The following is a 24,645-nucleotide window of genomic DNA, read 5'->3' as shown; positions in this document are numbered from 1 at the left end:
ACAAGTGTTGATTCAAAATATTTAATCTGACGAGGAGTCGCTGGACGTGTCTGAATAAAACTTCTGGACAGGAAATGGATTTCACGACGGGCAGCTCTGGTCAGCGATGAGGGGTTTCCAACAGGAAGTGCTGATGTTTGCTCAGTGGCACTACCATCACAAAGGACATTCTGAGTTTTAGTCAGGTCCATGTTGTTACATGTCCACTCGGACGTCCTCACCGCAGTCTTACTTAATCGAGGGCTTTCCTCCCGTCACTTATCGGTGGCGTGTGTGTCTTGTACACTCACTCTGGATCTCAAACTGAGACGCTGAAGTTTGTAAACTGAGAGTCCCCGTCTGAATCCAGATGTGTCTGAGTTTATTTCTGATGGGAAACATGTCGTGGTAACACAGCAGGGACAAACAGCTGAAGACACACACACACACACACACACACACACACCACTGTTTTTAAGATAAAGAGATTTAAAGGCAGCCAAAGTCACGGCTGAGTGATTATAAATCAGACACCGATCCATCAGCCACCGACTGTCATCGGCCACGACACAATATTACTGTGATTTTAAACGTGTGGCAATTCGCTGAGTATTGAATCAACATATTCTGATTTATTAGCTTTTACAATGTAAATTAAAGGAAAACTAGATCTGTTTGATCTGATAGGACAAAGTCGTATTTTTACTGCAGAAAGATGATTCAGTTAATTTCATTATTCTAAGATTTGAATTTGAATTGCCAACAATAATAATTCATATGATAAAAAATAGATACTTGGTGTCTGTGTATCGATACGATATCACTGTGATAATCTGCTGTATCTGTTTTTCTCGCCTATATTGTATTGATTGAAACATGAGGTGTCAAATGTTACATCTGCTCTGACATTTTACATCTGCAGCAGCGACTGTCGTAGCGTACAGGAAGTACTTTATTAAATGTTATCATCATCATCTTACAGCTCCTCCTGTCAGCGGACGCTCAGAATAAAACTCACCTTTATATTTGTGTTTAGAAACAAGGTGAGAGGAAGTGACGTACCAACTTTGTAATGAACGCAGCCCTCCAGGTCTCCGACGGTTGTCCAGCCCTGTTTCTTCTCCACCTCAGGATCATTGTGCAGGATCTTGTTCCTCAGCCAGGACAGGTAGTAAACTCGCAGCTTGTTCTTCTTACCTGTCGGAGATCCAGAAGTCACTTTGGGTTTAAATCTATTTTTATTTATTAATTATGAGTGAAGAGGCAGAAATAATTACTGTGGTGATTTTTTCTAAAATGAAAACATAAAGTTAAATTCTCTCCTAAATTCTGTTTCTGATATTTAACACTGTGACTTAAGCATCTGTAAATCTGATGGTCACATGATCCATGTGAATAGACCCTGATCCAATCCAATCCAATCCACTCTATTTATATAGCACAATTTTAACAAACACAAGGTTTCCAAAGTGCTGCACAGCAAGATAAAAACACAATAATAGAAGCACAATAAAACGATGAAGTACACAATAGGATAAAAGTAATAAAATAAAATAAAATAAAATGCACTGCCCGCACAAGATAAAAAAAAAATAAAAATATATGCACATACACATAAAATCATAAAATCAACACGCTACATGGTGTCAAAAGCTGATGAGACACTTTGGTCTCTGAATGAAACACTGATTCTTCATAAAACAAGTGCAGCAGAAGTTTGGAGCTTTGACAGCGACCCTGAGACACTCACAGTGTCCTTATTGGCTGCTGAGATTTAATCCAGGTCTGCACTGATGACAGATTTTGATTTGTTACAGCTGCAAACATCCGTCTGAAACACTGTGGTGTGATTTTCTGCCTCCGTCCTGCATGTGTGCAGTGTTGTGCAACTTTTCAGGAAGTTAGTGATTGTGAAGGTCGAGTTGGGACAAAACAGCATGTGAAGGAACACAGTGTTTCAGTGTGTGTGTGTGTGTGTGTGTATGTGTGTGTGAAACCTGTTTACTGATGTGTGTGTGTTGCTGAAGGTAACTGTGGTCCTCTGTGAATCTGCTGCTGCTTCCTGTTTCCTATCAAAAATTTGTACAACTGTTGGTCCTCAACACACACACTAACGCCGGATTTCCACTGGACGTGTCCGTTGCGGAACGGCAGTGCTGGTTATCCGCTGCGTGCTCCGCCATCCGTCAATATCCACCGGCTGCGTTTGCTGTGCGGTGCGGTGCAGCTCCGCCGGAAGACATCTCGGTGTGCTGCCATGATTAATATCTCCTCGTCCATGGTGTTCACGGGGTGAAATGACGTCTGAAAACCTGTTGACTTCAGGCCTGCCTCTGTCCATTATGTAGTTTTTAAGGTGTAGTGCAGGGAAATATGATCCGCGTGAACACTGTGTATTTTATTTTGAAAATTAACCGGATGTTTTATTGTGTTTCTGTGCACGACTTCCTGCCCTGCACGATCTGCTCTGTGCTGAATTGCTGCGTTGTGCGCCGGCGTCCAGCAAAAATAGAAGTCCTGTGTATCTGTTGTGGAGGGCTCCGGAGTGCCGGAGCTGTGACGGAGCCGGAACGCAGCGCAGCCGGTGGAAACACACACATTGACTAGAATTGAATCCTATCGGTTCCGCTGCCGTGCCGGAACAGAGACGCAACCAACACGCATCTGCTGGAAATTGGCCGTCACACACAGAAGTGTGACGACTGTCGGTGACACTCTGTGACAAACAGTGGGTTACTCACCCCAGAAGACGTCTATAGGAACCGGACCGTAAACTGAGATCACACTTCGTTCATACATGTGTAGGCATTTCATGCAGCCGTTTGTCAGACGGACTCGTGTGCTTTTAAGAAATGACGCTGTGGACACACTGATGCGTTTACTGTGTGAGGCTCAGAGTAATCTGATTACAGAAGATGTCAGGATGTGCCCAGTGCAGTGTTAGAACTTTCCGTGACGCCTATTTTCACGTCAGCACCGCAAAGAGTTTCATGGAAGGAAATCGATACGTTGCTCTGCGGCATTTCCTTCCATCATGGAAAGCTCAAGAGCGTGTCAGCGTTACATATCGAAAACACACATGACGTGATCTCTCCCAGCCGAGATTTACTCAACATCCGCTTAGCTCAAAATATCTGTTGTGACAGTGTGTGTGTGTGTGTGTGTGTGTGTGTGTGTGTGTGTGAAATTGAGAAAGAGGAGAAGTAAGAAGGTGGACGAACTTTCAACCTGAGAAATCTTGGAACTCGACTGAGTGTTTAAAAATATTTATGCAACAACAGAAGCTGACACGCACATCAGACTGAGAAGACGTAGGACGGAGCTATCTGCAGGTGTGTGTGTGTGTGTGTGTGTGTGTGTGTGTTTTATCTGTGTGTGTGTGTGTGTGTGTGTGTGTGTGTGTGCAGGCGGGACATATTCCAGCGTGACAGGGTGCTATGAGCTGACACAGCATGGTGAACAGAAGTGAAACTGTTGTTCAGTCTCATAATGAAGCAGATTTATCTCTGTGTGTTTGTTCACTTGGGTCTTTACACAATCACCCTCATGCATGACTGTGTGTGTGTGTGTGTGTGTGTGTACCTGATATAGTGACCAGGACGTTGAGTCCCTCCAGGACGTCCATCTGCTGGAAGCGCCGTCGGTTGATGAGAGGATAAACTTTCCCCTGACCGCTGCGATCCAACAACATCAGACCACTCTCTGTTCCCACCAACAGGTTCACACCTGCACACACACACACACACACACACGCACACACACTTAGAGATCAACAGCGACACCAAACAGCTACAAACAGCTGGTTATCAGACAGATGTAGTGTGTGGCTTTATGCTGCCACCAGGTGGTGAAGACTTGTAACTACAACATTTAGTAAAGAGAACAGATTATGTTCATGGACGCTGAATAAATGTTATCACACATAATATTATCATATTATAACAGATGACTTCAGCACTGACACACAGTGTAGTAAGTAAGGTTATTAAGGAATTTTAACATGTTAAACTAAGATTTTGAAGCCATGAAGGGACAGTTCACCCCCTCTTCCCTGTAGAGCTGTTTATCAGTGTAGATAGTTCTGGTGTGAGCTGCAGAGTGTTGGAGATATGGGCCGTAGAGATGTCTGACTTCTCTCCAGTATAATAGAACTAGATGACACTCAGCTTGTGGAGCTCAACTCAGCATCAATGTCTCTTTACAGAAATCATGACCTGGTTACTCAAGATAATCCACAGACCTTGTTGGCAGCATTTTCATGGAGGAATGTATTTACTGAACTACACCCACTAACCACATCACCAAACAGAAGTGAGCGTGAATCCACTTTGAGCATCAGTTTGAACGTTAGTGAAGTCGTTTTGAAGCTTTACTGATGTACATGATGCAGGTAGAAGTCAGAATGTTACTGCAAATATGAAATACGAGCTGATGCTGACCATGTGTTGAGCAGCCGTGATGCTTTTTTATTTAGCACAGCTGACCAGAGACATACATGGATGTGTATATTAAGGTATATGAGTGTGTATATTAACATATATGGGTGTGTATATTAAGGTATATGAGTGTGTATATTAACATATATGGGTGTGTATATTAAGGTATATGAGTGTGTATATTAACGTATATGGATGTGTATATTAACATATATGAGTGTGTATATTAATGTATATGGGTGTGTATATTAACATATATGAGTGTGTATATTAATGTATATGGGTGTGTATATTAACATATATGGGTATGTATATTAAGGTATATGAGTGTGTATATTAACGTATATGGATGTGTATATTAACATATATTAGTGTGTATATTAATGTATATGGGTGTGTATATTAACGTATATGGGTGTGTATATGGATGTGTATATTAACGTATATGAGTGTGTGTATATTAATGTATATGGGTGTGTATATTAAGGTATATGAGTGTGTATATTAACGTATATGGATGTGTATATTAACGTATATGAGTGTGTATATTAATGTATATGGATGTGTATATTAACATATATGGATGTGTATATTAATGTATATGGGTGTGTATATTAATGTATATGGGTGTGTATATTAACATATATTAGTGTGTATATTAATGTATATGGATGTGTATATTAACATATATGGATGTGTATATTAATGTATATGGATGTGTATATTAACGTATATGGATGTGTATATGGATGTGTATATTAATGTATATGGGTGTGTATATTAACGTATATGGGTGTGTATATTAATGTATATGGATGTGTATATTAACGTATATGGATGTGTATATTAATGTATATGGATGTGTATATTAATGTATATTAGTGTGTATATTAATGTATATGGGTGTGTATATTAACGTATATGGATGTGTATATGGATGTGTATATTAATGTATATTAGTGTGTATATTAACGTATATGGATGTGTATATTAACGTATATGGATGTGTATATGGATGTGTATATTAATGTATATTAGTGTGTATATTAATGTATATGGGTGTGTATATTAACGTATATGGATGTGTATATTAACGTATATGGGTGTGTATATTAATGTATATGGGTGTGTATATTAACGTATATGGGTGTGTATATTAATGTATATGGATGTGTATATTAACGTATATGGATGTGTATATGGATGTGTATATTAATGTATATTAGTGTGTATATTAATGTATATGGGTGTGTATATTAACGTATATGGATGTGTATATTAACGTATATGGATGTGTATATTAATGTATATGGGTGTGTATATTAATGTATATTAGTGTGTATATTAATGTATATGGGTGTGTATATTAACGTATATGGATGTGTATATTAACGTATATGGATGTGTATATTAATGTATATGGGTGTGTATATTAACGTATATGAGTGTGTATATTAAAGTAGCACACACACACACACACACACACACACACTCATTTTGTTGAAATATTAACGTATATGAGTGTGTGTATATTAACGTATATGGATGTGTATATGGATGTGTATATTAACGTATATGAGTGTGTGTATATTAATGTATATGGATGTGTATATTAACGTATATGGATGTGTATATGGATGTGTATATTAACGTATATGAGTGTGTGTATATTAATGTATATGGATGTGTATATTAACGTATATGGATGTGTATATGGATGTGTACATTAATGTATATTAGTGTGTATATTAATGTATATTAGTGTGTATATTAAAGTAGCACACACACACACACACACTCATTTTGTTGACATGTTGTCATGTAATTATGATGTCATACTAAACACTGATGTCTGTTCTTACCCCAGAGCGCAGCACACAGGATCTCAGAGTTAAACCTCTTTTTGTATTTGCGGATCTCCGGTGTGTCGCTCTGTGGGCGAGTGTTGACCGGGTTCACGTTGACCACGGAGCCCTTCCGAGATGGGTCGGCCCTCAGCGCCTCTGCCAGCCGGGCATCGTTCCCGTAGCCTAAAAAGTCAAAGGGAAGGGCTTAGGTAGGACAGTGTAGGATGTAGAATTTAGCGGGCAGGGTGGGGCCAGTCAGACGTTCAACATTAGAGACATGGATCTACATCCTCTGAGCCTGTTCATCATGAGAGCAGAACTGATCGTTACAAAGAGAGCAGAGTCTGGAAAACAAACGTCATGTGACCAATATCTAAGGATATCAGGATATCATTCCCTGTGCGACCTCAGAGTCCCTCTGCGGCCTCAAATGCAGTCATGGCCTTCGATTATTTAAACCTTATGGTGAGCCCGTGGCTCACCACCAGCCTGTTCACGTTTCCAACCACTTTTCCCCACTCAGCGACACACCCGCTGAGGATAAAACTCTGGTTATTGGCAGCTCTATTCTGAGGAACGTGAAGTTAGCAACACCAGCGGCCATAGTCAAATGTATCCCTGGGGCCAGAGCGGGCGACATTGAATCAAATTTAAAACTGCTGGCTAAAGCTAAACGTAGATTCAGTAAGATTGTTATTCATGTCGGCGTCAATGACACCCGGTTACGCCAATCGGAGGTCACTAAAATTAATATTGCCTCGGTGTGTGAATATGCCAAAACGATGTCGGACTCCATAGTTTTCTCTGGACCCCTCCCAAATCTGACCAGTGATGACATGTTTAGCCGCATGTCATCATTTAATCGCTGGCTGTCCAAGTGGTGTCCAGCAAACGATGTGGGTTTCGTTAATAATTGGTAAACTTTCTGGGGAAAACCTGGTCTTATTAGGAGAGACAGCATTCATCCCACTTTGGATGGAGCTGCTCTCATTTCTAGGAACCTGGCAAATTTTATTAGTAATTTAAATCCCTGACAACCCAGAGTTGAGATCAGGACTCAGAGTCGCAGTCCTATACGCCTCTCTGAGCTTCTAGTTCAGTTACCCAGCCATAGTTTTCATAGTTTTATACAAACGGTGTCTGTCCCCCGACCACCTAAATTATTTAAATCTAAAATTAAACAAAGAGGAGTTGTGCATAACAACCTCATAAAAATTAAAACCTCTTCTGTGACAGAAAGACAAAACAGGAGAATTAAATGCGGACTGTTAAATATCAGGTCTCTATCGTCTAAAGCAGTGTTAGTAAACGAATTAATATCAGATAATCATATTGATTTACTCAGTCTCACTGAAACCTGGCTGTGTCCAGATGAATATGTTAGTCTAAATGAATCCACTCCTCCCAGTCATAATAATACCCACATTCCTCGAGGCAGCAGCCGAGGAGGGGGAGTTGCAGCCATTTTTAACTCTAGCCTGTTAATCAGCCCTAAACCTAAACTAGATTATAATTCATTTGAAAGCCTCGCTCTTAGTCTTTTACATCCGACCTGGAAAACCTCGCAGCCACTATTATTTGTTATAGTGTACCGTGCTCCTGGCCCGTATTCTGAATTTGTATCTGAATTCTCAGAGTTTTATCCAGTCTAGTTCTTAAATCAGATAAAGTTATTATTGTAGGCGATTTTAACATTCATGTCGGCGTTGATAATGACTCTGGCTACTGCGTTTATCTCATTATTAGACTCCATTGGCTTCAGTCAGGGTGTACATGAACCCACTCACTGTTTTAACCATACCCTCGATCTAGTTCTGACGTATGGAATTGAAATTGATAACCTAAAAGTCTTTCCACAGAATCCCTTGCTATCGGATCATTATCTGATTACTTTTGATTTCTTTTTACTCCATTACACGCCACTCAGCAACAGTTACTATACTAGATGTTTATCAGATAGTGCTGTCGCAAAATTTAAGGAAAAGATTACTGCGTTATTAAATTCAATACCAATACCTTCAGTAACAGAGGTTTCCTGTACCGACTTTGATCATTTTGTCGATAGCACCGTAGGCTCGCTACGAACAACGCTCAACTCTGTAGCTCCTCTTAAAAAGAAGTTAAAAAAGCAAAGAAAGTTCGCTCCTTGGTATAACTGTCAAACCCGTAAGTTAAAACAAATATCGCAAAAATTTGAAAGGAATTGGCGATTAACCAAACTGGAAGAATCTCGTTTAATCTGGACAGACAGTCTCAAAACTTATAAGAGGGCCTCCATAATGCCAGAGCAAACTATTACTCAGCATTAATAGAAGACAATAAGAACAACCCCAGGTTTCTTTTCAGCACTGTAGCCAGGCTGACTGAGAGTCAGAGCTCTATTGAGCCTTGTATTCCTTTAGCCCTTAGCAGTAATGATTTTATGAGCTTTTTTAATGACAAAATTCTAACTATTAGAGGCAAAATTCATGACCTCTTGCCCTCAGATAGTACCTATCTAACCTCAAACACAGCTGTAAAATCTAATATATATTTAGATTGCTTCTCCCCAATTTCTCTTCAAGAATTGACCGCATTGATTTCTTCATCCAAATCATCAACGTGTCTCTTAGACCCCATCCCAACTAGGCTACTTAAGGAGGTCTTTCCTTTAGTTAACACTCATATATTAGATATGATCAATATATCCTTATTAACAGGCTATGTACCACAGTCTTTTAAGGTAGCTGTAATTAAACCTCTACTAAAAAAGCCCACCCTGGATCCAGAGGTGTTAGCCAACTATAGACCAATATCTAATCTTCCCTTTATGTCAAAGATCCTTGAGAAAGTAGTCGCAGACCAGCTGTGTGATTTTCTCCAGGATAATAATCTATTTGAGGAATTTCAGTCAGGATTTAGAGTGCATCATAGCACTGAGACAGCTCTAGTTAAAATTACAAATGACCTTCTGATTGCTTCAGACAAAGGACTCGTCTCTGTACTTGTTTTATTAGATCTTAGTGCGGTGTTTGACACAATTGACCATCAAATTCTACTGCAGAGACTGGATCACTTAATTGGCCTAAAAGGTTCTGCACTAAGCTGGTTTAAATCTTATTTATCTGATCGTTTTCAGTTTGTTCACGTTCATAATGAACCATCCTTACATACCAAAGTTTGTTTTGGAGTTCCACAAGGTTCTGTGCTCGGACCAATCCTATTTACTTTATATATGCTTCCTTTAGGTAACATCATTAGAAATCACTCTATAAATTTCCATTGTTATGCGGATGATACTCAGTTGTATTTATCGATGAAGCCAGAAGAAAGTAATCAATTAACTAAACTCCATAACTGCCTTAAAGACATAAAAACCTGGATGAGCACCAATTTCCTGATGTTAAATTCAGACAAAACTGAAGTTATTGTTCTTGGCCCCAAACAACTCAGAGACTCTTTATCTGATCACATAGTTTCTCTAGATGGCATTGCTCTGGCCTCTAGCACTACCGTAAGAAACCTTGGAGTAATATTTGATCAAGATTTGTCTTTTAATTCTCATTTAAAACAAACCTCACGGACTGCATTTTTTCATCTGCGTAATATTGTGAAAATTAGGCCTATCCTGACCCGAAAAGATGCAGAAAAATTGGTCCACGCTTTTGTTACCTCTAGGCTGGATTACTGTAACTCTCTATTATCAGGTAGCTCTAGTAAGTCCTTAAAAACTCTCCAGCTAATTCAGAATGCAGCAGCACTGTACTAACAGGAACTAAGAAATGAGATCATATTTTTCCTGTTTTAGCTTCTCTGCACTGGCTCCCTGTAAAATCCAGAATTGAATTTAAAATCCTACTGTTAACTTATAAAGCTCTAAATGGTCAAGCTCCGTCATATCTTAGAGAGCTCATAGTGCCATATTATCCCACCAGAACACTGCGCTCTGAGAACGCAGGGTTACTCGTGGTCCCTAAAGTCTCCAAAGTAGATCAGGAGCCAGAGCCTTCAGCTATCAGGCTCCTCTCCTGTGGAATCATCTTCCTGTTACGGTCCGGGAGGCAGACACCGTCTCCACATTTAAGACTAGACTTAAGACTTTCCTCTTTGATAAAGCTTATAGTTAGGGCTGGCTCAGGCTTGCCCTGTACCAGCCCCTAGTTAGGCTGACTTAGGCCTAGTCTGCCGGAGGACCCCCCTATAATACACCGGGCACCTTCTCTCCTTCTCTCTCTCTCTCTCTCTCTCTCTCTCTCTCTCATTCTATTACTGCATCTTACTAACTCGGCCATTCTGGATGTCACTAACTCGGCCATTCTGGATGTCACTAACTCGGCTTCTTCTCCGGAGCCTTTGTGCTCCACTGTCTCTCAGATTAACTCATATCACAGCGGTGCCTGGACAGCGTGACGTGTGTGGTTGTGCTGCTGCCGTGGTCCTGCCAGATGCCTCCTGCTGCTGCTGCTGCCATCATTAGTCATTAGTCATACTTCTACTGTTATTACCTGCATCTCTCTCTCTCTCTCTCTCTCTCTCTCTGTCTCATTGTGTCATACAGATTACTGTTAATTTATCATGCTGATCTGTTCTGTACGACATCTATTGCACGTCTGTCCGTCCTGGAAGAGGGCTCCCTCCTCAGTTGCTCTTCCTGAGGTTTCTACCGTTTTTTTTCCCCGTTAAAGGGTTTTTTGGGGAGTTTTTCCTGATCAGCTGTGAGGGTCCTAAGGACAGAGAGATGTCGTATGCTGTAAAGCCCTGTGAGGCAAATTGTGATTTGTGATATTGGGCTTTATAAATAAAATTGATTGATTGATTGATTGAAACCTCAGTCACACAGTGAATCACTCTCCTCTGTTTTTACCATCTGGACTTCAAACATCTGCAGAAACATCAGGAATAATCTGACCAGTGATTAAAAGCAGACTGAACAATGTGGTGAGGTCGGTGTCTGGTCACCAGCTGCATCAGGTGTCAGATCAACACACCAGAGTCCTCAAGGCTGAAGATGATGACCAGCTCTCTGAAGGATGATGGGAACAGGAGCACTGCAGTGACCACAGCTCTAAAGTGACACTGACTTGAAGCTGAGGAAGGCGGTGTGATTTTGTGTTTTTTAACCTTTGAGCTTATTGTACTTCAGGTGGTCTGAGAAGAAACTCGACTCCTGCTCATCCTCTTTACTCTGAATTCAGATCTAACTGTCCCTGGAGACTTTGTCCAATCACAGCTCTTTTCAGAGAGAGGTGATGTTCCTATTTGCCGTTCTACAGACGCAGCTGAACGTCACTTCAGTGTATTCTGACTCAGTGGTGGAGGCGAGAAGGTAAATACTGTTACTGTTATTAACCCTTTATGTCCTAGTTTATAACTTTGGTTTTTCTAAAACTTAAACTGTCTCAACACACCAACAAACTTCTGTCATGTCTAAACTCTGTAGCTGCTGAACTTTTACCTCGTCAGCTTTCTGTCTCTTTAATGTGAAGACAGACAGACATCTGGATTAGAAGTTATAGAAAGCACCTCTTATGCTGTGTTCCCACCAAACGCAAATTCGCGCGTCAAGATTACATACAAAGTCAATGCAAAGATGCAATTAGACGCGAAATCGCGCTGGGCGGTGCGATGGACCAACGCCTCATCGCTCGAGTTGAAAATATTGAACTTTTGAGGTGAATTCGCATGACGCTGTGCCGCGAAAGCCAATCAGCATTGAGATTCTCCCGACGTCACTGGCGTGTCAACAACGTCCAGTTGTTGACACAGCAATAAACTGCTACTCACCGGAGACAGATGGGCAGACGCTCCGCAGCTGAAATGGAGCGTCTGTAGTTGGTGTCCTGCCGGGAGATCCTGGTGCCAACCCTCGCCAACAGGTCCTCAAACTGGGCCCCAGTCAGCCTGAAGTACCGCTGAAAGCAGCTATCATCCAGACGGAGTTCCTGGAGGAGGTGGTGAAACTCGCCAAGCTGGATGCACTTCTGCAGGATAGGGTGAACCCAAAAACAACGGCGTTTGGCCCTCCGACGCATTTGGGACTTCCAGAGCAGGTACAAAGCAGCGATGGTGGTTATCTCAACCATGGTCGTCAGTGGCTACCCGGAGCTACATGATACGACATGTCTACAGAGACCGCAACAAAAAGGAGCAGGCTTGGGTGAAAGTCACCGAGGAGACTGGTCTACTTGGTAAGTTCTGCAAATATGTGTCTTTAATTAGTTTGCAGAATGGTTGTACTATGAACGTTAGCACTAGTTTAGCTCCAGTTAGCACAGCCAGCTTTCCCGCTACTCGCGCGAATGACGCGATAACGCGAATTAACAAAATGGTCAGGCGTCCAAACTCGGGCGTTACAGGTGGCGCGTTACGAGCGATTAAATCGCGTTCATCGTGTTTGGTGGGAGCACAGCATAAGTCTTTTTGGTTGTGAACCTTTCAGCATGTGATTTTTCCCTGCAGCCCTTGGGGGGTGGGACTTACCGACGTTGTTGAGGGCGCTGCCGGTGGATGGAGAGACTTGGAGGAGGCGTGGGTCGATGAACGGAGTGAAGGAGGAAGAAGACTTGTGTTTCTGCATGTTGTTACTGGACTGGCTCTGTGGTCAGGTAAAAGAAGAGATTCAGACTGTGGACGTGACGTTTATGAAATACAACATTAAAGATATGAATGTAAAGAACTAACGAGACAATGCAGTCAAACAGGCTGAGACATATTTCTGTGTGTTGCATGCAAACATAACAGGTTTGTTCAGCTGGAGGGAAACATGATAAAACTGAGGAAACAGTTCAAACCGACGGTGGAGGGTGAAACACGTTGACAAAAAGAAAAAAAGGAGGGAAACAAAAATGTAGTAAAAAAGTATTTCCATGGGAAGCATACTTGCCGTTCAGCTCCTAACTGTCCTGCTGGCTATGATCTATTGTCTGAGGAATGTGAGAATATGACTCGCTGGCTGAAAATAGTCAGACACCAAGGAATAAAATGAGATTTAGATGTTTGGGGGATTACTTGTGAGACCACAACGAGCCTCAGAGGACACTTGAGCAGAAACACTCCAGAGCTCACAGTCTGAGATCAGAAATACAAAACTCACAGTAAATCTAACAGGATGTTTACAAAGCGGGAAGAATTAAAAAAATAAAATCTGCTTTGTCTCGTAATCGTACTACAAAATGATCCCTGACTTCAGCCCTCCAACAAGCCCTCTGCCTCTCTGCTGAGTCAGCAGAATAAACACAAAAGAAGAAATGATGCGGAGGTCGCAGAGTTAGAAAAGGATCAACACTGCCGACCAGCAGAGGGCGCCGTACCTGATCTCACAAATTAAAAACATCTGCAGCTAAAAACATGATCGTCATGGCCGCTCAGACATAACACACAAGAAGGTCGCTGTGGGCAGAGCCTTTGATCAGTGAATTAAATTATTGGCTGTTAAAGATGAAAAAGTCTATGAAACATCCATCACTGTAAAATCAGAGTTCACTGGTGAATGAATGAACGTCGTTTTATAACCTTCAAAAGGAGCCACAGCTTCACCTGCACAGTCCCATACTGACACAAAAAACACTCCTGACAACAACGTTCATTAGGTAATGTAACCACAGCTTAATCCTCCATACACTGATGGGCAGAGCTGTTTCAGTGTTTTCAGTTGGTCGTAACTTTTCCTTCCCCATGTTTTACTAAAAGACCCTCAAAGGAGTCAAATGTTCAGTTTATCTGTAAGTACATTTCATTTTAAAGGTTTTAAGACACAAATCAATGTGTGACATCATGGCGGCAACATTATTTTACACATCCTGTGGTGAAGTCACACGTGTTATCTGAACTAGTTCCTGCTGAGTTTCCTGTGACGGTCGGCCATGATGATCTCTACGTCTCTCTGCTCCTCCTGGTTTAACATCACATGTTAATGCTGTCGGGGCTGAGGGGACATACCTCTATGAGGATGCTGAACTTGTCCAGGGGACTCTGGGGGGACATGGTGGAGGGGCTGGCGAGGCTGGAGGAGGAAGGGGAGTTGGATGCAGAGGAGGAAGGAGAGGAATGGTGGCTCTGCTGGATCAGGTCTGGGAGGTGGTGGATGCGGCCTGCAAAGCCGTTCCTGTCCGAGTGCTGTGTGGAGTGATGGTGGTGGTGGTGATGATGATGGTGGGGGCTGGGGGTGTGATGGACGAGGCCCGGCAAAGAGCCGGGACTCGGGGCGAAGCCCGCGAGTGGGCCGGGCGTTTGAGCTTGGGCAGGGCCCGGGCTCTGACGCTTTCTGTTGTCACCTGCGCTCTGGAAGTAGAAAGAGGGGTAGACGACTGTGGGTCTACATGAGCTCCTGACCAGTTCAGGGGATGGGAAGGTGTTCGCTACAGCAAAGGGCAAACTACAGTGGCTACTCTACAGGCGGACAGAAGACTGTCGTTAGTTTCAACTTTAAGAACACATGGTCATTTTGTTTTTATTGGTACTAAACTGATCAGGTACTGTACCTGCTGATGTATCCACACCGAGGCTGGGCGGCACCAACAAAGATTAATGAGTCAGTCCAGATTCTACATGAAACAGAGCTCCTTCGCACTTTTAAAAATTCATCTACACTTATTAAATCATTAACATTACATCAAAATGGAGCGGCCGACTGACACAAATTGAAAAAAAAAAAAATAAATAAATAGGCGTGTTGTCGGGACCTGGAGAAGAAGCTGTGAGCGTGCACGTACAGTGAGAGTGATGACTGAGAGGATTTCTTCTGTTTGAGTCGAGACATAATTTTTTAGATAAATCCTGCTCAGTGTGGATTTAAGTTATTAAAAGAGCTTTAAAGTTGATTTAAAGTAAAATTCTGATTTAATCAGGTTTAAAAATTAATCTTTGGTGGTGCGACCCAGCATTAAAAAAAGAAAAGGGTCCTAAATGGACTGAAAATCTAGCAAATCTGAATTAATGTTAAACAACGTGACACAGCTCGACGCCTGATGAGCTGCTGATCTGCATGTGAGCGTCATTTAAACCTGCTGTCTGTAACTGAGCTGCAGCTGAACAGAAATGGAACCAGAACAGAAACATGACCAACACAACAGACACAAAATGGAAAAACACACTCGGGGTCGAGTAAACAAAAAACAACAGAACAATGTGTGTGTGCTTGTTGAGGTTGTTCTATTCGGCCAGTACCTGTCTGACGATCAGTGTGCTGTCTTTGCAGGGTGTCGAGCCCGCATCGCTCTCGCCTTCATCATGAACGATCATAGTCTTCACCGACTCCGTCTCTCCGTTACTCAGCCTGGACGACCTGTGGAACAGAAGAAAAGACGTCATTATATCGACAGAACACAATCTGGTCCAGATTAAAACCACCTGCAGGTCAGTTACAGACGAGTCCGACCTCCTTCATTACTCTGAGTGATGTAACGTATTGTTAGCGTGTCACTACTTGTCACTACGTGTCACTACGTGTCATGTATACGTACACAGCTCTGGAGTCCTCCGGGCCGGAGGTTGACTCTTCGCCTGCCTCCTGGTCTACCTCTTCATCGTCGTCTTCATCAGTGGTGTCTGAGTCTTCACTGGAAGATGAATAATCCGTCACCTTGTTTGGAGGACGGACGTCGTCCACCGCTCGCAGCTCCTTGGCGAGCGCCGTCAGGTCCTGAAGGTCAGAACAGGTTAAACAGGTCAGAAGGTTAAAACACGTCAGTTTAATCTCACTGGTTCCTGTTTCACTCCCTCTGCTGGGATTCTGTCCATTTCTCATTCAGGCATTTTAAATACAAGTGGAATAAGATTTTCAGTGACTGCTCCTTTGAAAGAGAGTAAAGCAGGAAACAGGAAGCTGCAGGAGAGGAAGAGTGATCACAGACGGACACCAGCCAATGAGAAGCCAACGTGAGAGTGGCGAAGCCAAGAGATGAAGCTGCTGTAGGTTAGGTTAGTGAGTTAATCAGAACATGAGACGATCATTAGAGCTGCAAAGATGAAAACTCAGAACAGTAAAGAAGACAAAGTTCATTGTTTATCAAGGTTAGAGACGGCGTGAGGTCAGATGGCGGAAAGACCAGCGGAGACAAAGCAGGCGATCAGAGCAGAAAACCTTCAGCCAAAGATCAGAATCAGAATCAGAAATACTTTATTGATCCCCGAGGGGAAATTATTTATGTTACAGGTGCTCCTTGCAAGAGAGGAAAGATACATGAAAATATAAGAAATTTAAACAGTAGTATTTACAAATATAGAGTTAAATAAACAGGAATTATTAACAAACATAAACGTATATATATATATATATATATATATATTATGTTGTTGAACAAGATTATTTACACAAAGAATATATACAGCCAGGGTGAATGGGGTTATTGCACAAGTTACATTGGATTAGTGCAGTGTGTGTCAATGAATCAAAACAACCATTTTACAAACTCTGTTAGCACATCGCTCAGTAAGCACATTGCTCTGTTAGCACATCTCAGTCCACACGAGTCTGTTCATTCAGGCCACGCCAAGTCATCACGCCAGCGTTCAGACAGACCACAATCACCTAACCACGACTACACACAGGTCTACATCTGTCCAGCTACAGCTACAGGACCAACCAGTCGCTCTGAGTCAACTCTCACCGCTGGTCTATTCGGCCTGACCACGTCCTTTCTCTCCTCGGGTTTTTTCCCAGCGTTCTCTGGACGTTGGAGGGGTGAGCCCTCTGATTTGCTGGAGGCTGAAGGAGGTGAAAACATCAGTTTATTCTGAAACAGTGGAAAATCCAGATGTGTTTCTGCACCTCTAAACACAGCTGTATTTTAAAGCAGTCACCTCGTTAATATTAAAATATATCAGTCTGTTATTTTAAAGTAAAGTTCAGTCAGAAGACGAGAAGACAGAAACCAGACAGGTGAGTCTGACAGTTGTGATGTCATGAAGTCAGGCACCGCTACGTAAGCGGGCGTCTGATTTTATGGACCCACAGAAAGTTTATTTGTTTGTTGTGTTTAATGTTCCCTGTTCCTGAAACTAAACAGAAAAAATAAAACGAGATCTGCAGAGAACATTTTAGTTCACTGAAATTAAAATAAAAACTAGACTTTATAAAACTGACTGAAATGAGTCTGTGTTCCTACAAAACTAAAATAAAATATTAATAAACAGGAAGTGTCCTTAGGTTCAGTTTCTGTCAGTCTAGTCAAATGTGTCGACACAACAAACATCAGGAGGCGTTGGTGCGTCTGTTTACTGAGACCGGGACGTCTACGTATCTGTGACCTCTGACCTTCTTAAATCTGACAAACAGCCTCCGAATTGTAAAATAAACAAAAACTGAAACAATAAAAACTACAAGAACAAAAAATAAAAATCAAAAACCAAATAAAAAATAAATTGAACTATGAAAACTGTTGTTACAGTGCTGATGTATTGAATGTGTGTGGACTCGTGTGCGTGTATGCGTGGACTCACAGCGGGCCCTGAACCTCTCTCCAGAGCCGCAGTGAGAGCCGGGCTGAGAGCTGGAGTTACTGGAGCTGCTGGAGGAACTGGAGCCTCCGCTGCCGGTGTTACTGGTTGGTCTGGGAACCAGTTTTTCCACTCGCTCCCACAGCAGCCGAGGCTCTGCTGCGCTGCAGAGCGACAGAGTCAGGGAGGACAAAGGTGAAGCAGGTCGGAGGGACGGAGACGTTAACTGGTGGAGCGACTCTGTGATTGCAGTTTAAACCTTTTTCAGATTGAAGATGCTCCCAGCTGATGTTTTAGGCTCGTAAACAGGATCTTAATTAACTTTTCCTCTTTATATTTAATTACAATATTTAATATTAAAAAAAGACCTGAAAACACATAAAGATGTGAAACGACTGAAGTTTTGTGCTGCTGAACGTTACACTGCTTTTACATGCTAACAAACAGGGACACAGATTTTACATTCTGGGTCAATACTGATGTTTAAAGTAACGATTCTGCCGACAGCTGATACGGATGTTTTTATGTTGTTGTTTATTTTGTTTTTGTTGTTTGCTCCTCATCTTGTTTCAGGGAAAGAAAAGATCTTTATTATAAAAATAACTGAGCAGTTTTAAAGTCGTTGAGTCCGTCGTTACGCCGTCTGTAAATGAGCTCAGATTCAATCAGACACATTTATCATCAACCTTTACTTTAATATTCTGACACATCAAAACATCTTTTTAAAAGAAAATAACTGCTTCAAACCTTTTTTTCAACTAAAACCATAATAATTCCCTCTCTGTCAAAATATAATGTGATTTATTTAACTTATTAACATTAATTATTATGTGTGTGTTTTCCACTGTGTTTGAGGAAGTCGTTCTTCATGTGTTTTCAATGACACAGTTGAAACAGCAGCTTCACAGATGAGACTGACTTTGTTGAGTTTATTTCTTTAACGTCTCATTTTTCTGACTCAGCTCCAGAAAGTTCTCTGTAAACAAACAGCTGCTTACATGTTGTCCTCCAAAGGTAAAACCAGCAGAGTCCCACAGGGCGATATTCTGGGCCCATCAACTTTTTGTAAATCTGTAATCTGATGCAGACTCATGTCGCAGACTGTGTGTTGAGGTAACAATAATTTAACATATTTAGTAAGCTATTACAAAAATACTGATTTTTTTTTTTAAAAATCTCTTTCAGTTTTTATTTTACTAAAAAAAACTTTATACTTAGAAAAACACGTGCTGTAGTTCTGTCTGAGCGTTAACAAGTCCAACTGTTTAACTGTGTTTTTAATTGTGTTGTCTTGTGTTGTTGGAGGAGATCCTTCGTCTTTACCGACATCAGGCTTTCTAACACCTGCTAACTCCCTGTTCTACCTTCACAGAATCGTACAGATCAGAGGAGTTAATGTGAAGTTTACCTGGCGGCGCTGCGGTGCACGGCATGGCCGCTGTGTGAGGCGTTGCCATGGTGATGAGGCGAGTCTCGCCTTGACAACACCGGGGACCTTGACGTAGTCCTTACAGGAACCTTTTGTGATAGAGACAGTGATGGGCTCACACATAAACACGGATACATAAAACATAAAACAAACTGCAGCCTGTTAAATCCTCCTGTGACGCTCTGCAGCGCCGTCACAAACCCTGACGGACGCCATCGAGCTCAACACCTCTCAACCAGTGGCTCCATCTTTCAGCTCATTTAACAAACTGTCCATATTTAACAAAGACACATGTTCAGTGATCTTAGAGGGACATGGCGAATCATTAACGGGGCTGTATGACGAACTGATCCTGAGTCAGTGTTTTATCTACAGAGAGCAGAGTTCAGTCAGCTCATCTCCAGTTTAGAGAAGCAGGCGGAGATGAAGCTCAGAGATGTCCTGCTGTGGATGACACATATTTCAGGCACGCTGTATTTACCTCAATGTCCAACAGAGAACTGAAGCTGTTATGTCGCTTTCCGCAGACTCCAATAAGATAAACAGTGATTTAACATCAGTGAAGTCAGGAGCTGCTGGTCGACCCATGCCTCCATCAGTTAGTATGTTTGTGATACTGTGTGACTTTGGTGTTTTACAGGGTTCGTTCAGGAAGGCGGCGGTCGACCAGCAGCTCCTGAGATCAGTGAGGTAAAGTTACTGTTTGTCTCAGTGCAGTCTGATGTCTTTGAGCACAGATGAGGAACTGAAGCCGTTAAGTGACTTCACCTGTCAGACGGTAACGTGCTGAAAATATTCTTAATATAATATATATATATATATGATACACAGGACTTAGCTGTCTGCTTCTCTGAACAGTGGGTGCCCCAACCACCACCTACTGTACATGACACACCGACTATGGATCAGTACCTCCTACAGCTCCACTTCAAAAGATCCGAACTGTTCCTTTAAGAGCTGAGATGAAATGATGAAATGATCCACGTCAGAAACAATGAACTGTGTATGTTGATTTAAACACGGCTACATCTGATACAGCTGAGCTTTATCTTGAGAGAACGCTGTGTCCTGATAGGCAGAGAATGAAGTATGTCCTTAACACATGTTCTGTACGAGGCCTCCTCCACCATTGTAACCTCTCTTCTCCACCTACCACGCCCCTCAGCTCCACCTTAACACTGTCACACCTACAGAAATGATACCTTTGTCCGTCCTGAGTCACGTGTTCGTACAGTGATAACAACAAACAAGAAACGGCAGAACTCTGAGTCACAGCAGCCAGTGTTAGAATCAGACTCACATTCACAGACATCAGTTTAAGTTTGGAGTCAGATGGAAAAGTTATGGACTGATGTTAATGAAACATGCTTCTGCTCAACATGTCGACCTGCTGTCAAAGAACGTCTTGCCGGGTTGCGGTGAGGTTTGGCAGCAGCTCTGTGTGTAACAGACGGTTTCTTTCTGGTGGGCAGATAACTTCTGAATTTAGAGCTTTTGTACTCTTCTGAATTCTGACTGCCCACATTTGTGGGTTTCACCACAGTCTCTGCTAAACTTAGACCTCTCCTCCGACACGCCAAACATTCAGGTGGGAAAATCTGTATTCTTAATGCAGAAGTTTTTTTTTCTCCTTCTGAGTTATTTTAATGTCTTTTTGTGGTCGGACAGTAAAAGACTGAATGAGAAACAGCAACATGAGACAGATTGTCTCAAGTCGTCCTCGTGTTCAGCGTCGTCACAGAACCTCAGGCTGGTTTATAACCAGGTCACAGACTGATCGTCAGGGTTCATATTAACAGCAGGATGCAAACACTGGGTGCGTTTACATGTTTACATTTGGACAATATAATTTGATACGGCTCGTGTCGACAGCATGTTCTCTTTGGATGTCCTGAATGAAGCATTTCCAGACATGTGAATTATGTTGGTATTATTTGTGCATGTAAACAACACATTCGGAGTGCAGCAGTTTGTGACACACGACCTGTTGTCACGGATACACTGTACATAAACCAACTCACCAACAGATCGCAGGGCTGTGGAGTCGAGATACACGCCCAAAAGAAAGAAGGAGAAACACACCTTCTCTGAATCGTTATTAAAGACTTGGATATCGACGGCAATCTTTTCAGGAAGGGGGCCGAAGGAATGAAACAGGCTGCGTTCGCCCAGTCGAACGAGTCTGCCACCACAAGAAAAAATCCTAACACGAGCGACAGCTGTTCCACTTTCCATATTTTGAGGTGATGAACGACATGTTGGGGCGAGTTAATCAGAGTCTGTAAACAGGATCATTACTGGAATATTAATTTTCATCAGCCATGTAAACAGACAATATTGTCTTTTTCAGATAAGATGAAAATAACTGAATATGTTGTGCGTGTGAACGCTGTCACTGATTCACATCAGTCAGAGACATTAACTTCCTCTTTCACTGGATATTCCGAGTATCAGATCTAAACACTGTGTGATCTTCTTGGTAAAGGTCGATCTGATCCTTTCAAAAACTGTTGTGTGACTTCAGTGTAGATTTAATTGAATCATCTCTAATTCTCCTACAAACAGGAAATAAAATCTAATCACTGAATCAGTGACAGGATGAAGAATCAATGAGCAGCTGAGCATGATGATGGTCTGATCTCAGGTCAACTACTGCTGCAGACTACACTCCTGTCCTTACCCTGGGCGGGGCCTCCTCTGAGGGAGACGCTTCATGCGGCAAGGGCCTATGCTGAGAATGTTGTTGTGGGTCAGTGCGTGCAGGCGTTGATGATGAGGAGGATGGTGAAGAAGATGGAGGGTGATGGTGGGGTTCCTGGCGAAGGTGAAGGTTTTCAAAGCTAGGGGCGAGCGGTTCACTGAAGGAGTGCGACCGCGACACAGCGGGCGGCGTGGTAACGGTGGAGTTTGATGAGGTCACGCTGAAGCTGCTCTTTAAAGCAGCCAGGTGGGAACGGACCTTAATACGGACAACAGAGACACAGACGGGGAGGACGGGTCAGTCTGCATGCAGCGCACTCTAACAAAGACTGAGACATCTTTACGGGTTCATCCACCTGGAGCCATACAGGAGCCGACAACTGCTCCCTGAGGAACACCTCTGTGAAAGTCTTCAGGAAGATTTGATACCAGCCCCTTGTCAGACATGGAGTACGTTTAATTACTGCATACAAATGTTTCCATCAGGTCGAAGCTACAGGGTTAAATATAGGAGGTGACACCTGGACATGTATAAAAACTCCTTCATGCCTCCGTCAGTGAATCTCCTGAACTCAGGACATGAGGAGGAGGGTGTGACATGATGGGAGGCGTTTCATGTATTTAATGACCTTTACGTTTGTTTCTTTGAGGTGTCGCAGACAAACTGCGCTCAGGATGAATAAAGCTATTTTGAATCTTGTCCATCTGTTCGTGTGAAGACTTTGTGTCACTGATAAAAGTCTGTTCATTCAGACACGACGACTGTTACAGAAATGTTTGTGTGATATTTGGCAGCAGGTGAACAAAAGGGGGCGGAGCCAGCAGTGTGTAGAAAGTCAACATAACTACTTTAGTTGGACGTTAATTTGTCTCTAAAATAACTGCACTGAACGACATGATTGTCATTTTGAGACCTTTCTATCCGGCTGATATAAAGATAACAGAATATTAAGACAGGTTCACTTTTCAAGAAGTAATGAACTTTAAATTCTTAAGAATATTCCGACTTTGGTGTCCAAGTCTGAAAACAGTCTGGCTGTTGATTCTGGCATCATGTTCGGAGTGTGACTCTCTGATGGTGGTGTCAGAGAGGAGGATGCTGTCTAAGCTACGAACTATCTTGGACAATGTCTCACACCCACTCCACCATGTGCTGGTCAGGCACAAGAGTACTTTCAGTGGGAGACTCATACCACCAAGATGTACCACTGAGCGCCACAGGAAATCATTCCTGCCTGTGGCCATCAAACTGTACAACTCCTCCCTCTGAGTGGCCCTGAGACTATTTCACACACTGCAGTAATTTAATCTAACTTGTGCAATAACCCCATTCACCCTGACTATATATATTCTGTTTGTGTAAATAATCTTGTTCAGTTTACTATATATATATATATATGTATATATATATTTATTTACATTTATGTTTGTTAATATTTCCTGTTTATTTAACTATAAATTTGTTAATACTATTGTTTAAATTTCTTATATTTTCACGTATCTTTCCTCTCTTGCAAAGAGCACCTGTAACATAAATAATTTCCCCTCGGGGATCAATAAAGTATTTCTGATTCTGATTCCGATTCATGTCAGTGACATTCTCACATAAACAAACACACGTGTCAGTAAGACAACATGTCCAGACATTGTATGATAAGACGATGATGCAATTAGGCTCGCATGTACGGAGCCTGGGTTTGGTTGAAGATGGCAGTGCTGTTTGGGCTGAGAAAGCCATGCGTAAGTAAGGTAAAGGAGGTTATTGGGTTGGTGTGGGGAGCAGTGAGACCTGGCATTAGGGGAGTGTCTCTGGGACGCCAGAGATCACTGTCTAGCCTCCTGGAGGTGTCGTGGGACCAACTAGACGAAACACTGGTGAAAGGAGGTTCCCACCCGATGACCCCAAAGACATGTTAGTTATCACTGCTCATTGGTTTGTATAGTTAAGCCTTGCCATATTTGCTTATCATAGGGCTTAGGTTTTTCACTGAATGTTGATCCTTTCTCTAGAGCACAAGCTTCTTGTGTTTTATTTTAATTGTGACAGGCCTAAAAATTAAAGACAGGAGAGAGGAAAGGAGAGGAACTTTTCACTGCTGCATCAGTGATGGGTTTAAAACTTGTCATTTAAGTCTTAATTAATTATGTTCTCACAGATTATTTATTTATTTATTTATTTAGAGAGTGAATTATGCTTCCTGTTTTATAACATCCGCTCCAACATGGAATGATAAGACATGGCGTTGGGTCTGATTCCTGTTTTCTGACATGAATCTAAAGTGTTTTTTCTGGATGTTAATAAATATCAGCGCTGCAGGTGGTGTGGAGCAAAATGTAGACATTATAGCTCAGTGATAGATTTCTTACAGAAGGAACAAGACATACATTTAATCTCTCTGCACGTTTAACCTCCCGCTGCTGCTGCTGCTAGCTTTATGTTAATCTGACAGCCTGCTCCATGCTGAAGGTGACGGAGGTGGAAACGCTGCAGGTCACTCAGGCTGCCGTTGTGACGTTTATGTAGAAGTGACTCAGAGTCATTCAGATAGAAGACGCGCACGTCTGAGAGGAGCTGGCTCTGAACACAAGGACCGAGGTTCATCTGAATTATTAGTTTGAGGTATACTGCCACAGAGGGGCCATTGGCACACAGTGTATGGCTCCAAGTCGAGGCCCCTAAACATCCCATGTTTTTAGAGTACGATGAGAGAACAGACACTTTCAAAATCAAAGTACACACATATTGTCACTGAGGCCACACCTGTTGCAGGTTTACTTCCTTTATGTTAATGACTTGATTTGGCAGCCTGAGCAACACAAGGTTTAATGTTATACTTTG

General features: G+C 42.2%; 1 protein-coding gene across 7 annotated transcripts in view; it reads right to left on the bottom strand.

The window, feature by feature from the left end:
• LOC125899694 (mitogen-activated protein kinase kinase kinase kinase 4-like) overlaps window positions 1-24,645 on the bottom strand; it is a 138,904-nt gene that overhangs the window by 8,931 nt on the left and 105,328 nt on the right. For 2 of the 7 annotated variants that reach the window (XM_049594159.1, XM_049594164.1), the window contains 11 exons: window positions 21,787-22,065; window positions 19,086-19,195; window positions 17,681-17,841; window positions 16,849-16,946; window positions 15,703-15,881; window positions 15,407-15,524; window positions 14,180-14,521; window positions 12,722-12,836; window positions 6,278-6,445; window positions 3,562-3,705; window positions 1,042-1,176 (listed from right to left, as the gene is read on the bottom strand). In XM_049594159.1, coding sequence (XP_049450116.1) covers window positions 1,042-1,176; window positions 3,562-3,705; window positions 6,278-6,445; window positions 12,722-12,836; window positions 14,180-14,521; window positions 15,407-15,524; window positions 15,703-15,881; window positions 16,849-16,946; window positions 17,681-17,841; window positions 19,086-19,195; window positions 21,787-22,065 — 1,849 coding nt within the window. The remainder of the gene's footprint in view (window positions 1-1,041; window positions 1,177-3,561; window positions 3,706-6,277; window positions 6,446-12,721; window positions 12,837-14,179; window positions 14,522-15,406; window positions 15,525-15,702; window positions 15,882-16,848; window positions 16,947-17,680; window positions 17,842-19,085; window positions 19,196-21,786; window positions 22,066-24,645) is intronic. The other 5 variants (XM_049594163.1, XM_049594165.1, XM_049594161.1 and 2 more) reach the window with 4 other exon arrangements.

Source organism: Epinephelus fuscoguttatus, linkage group LG13 (assembly GCF_011397635.1).
Source record: "Epinephelus fuscoguttatus linkage group LG13, E.fuscoguttatus.final_Chr_v1".
In the NCBI taxonomy this organism is placed as follows: Eukaryota; Metazoa; Chordata; class Actinopteri; order Perciformes; family Serranidae; genus Epinephelus; species Epinephelus fuscoguttatus.
This window is presented reverse-complemented; position numbering and strand designations above follow the sequence as displayed.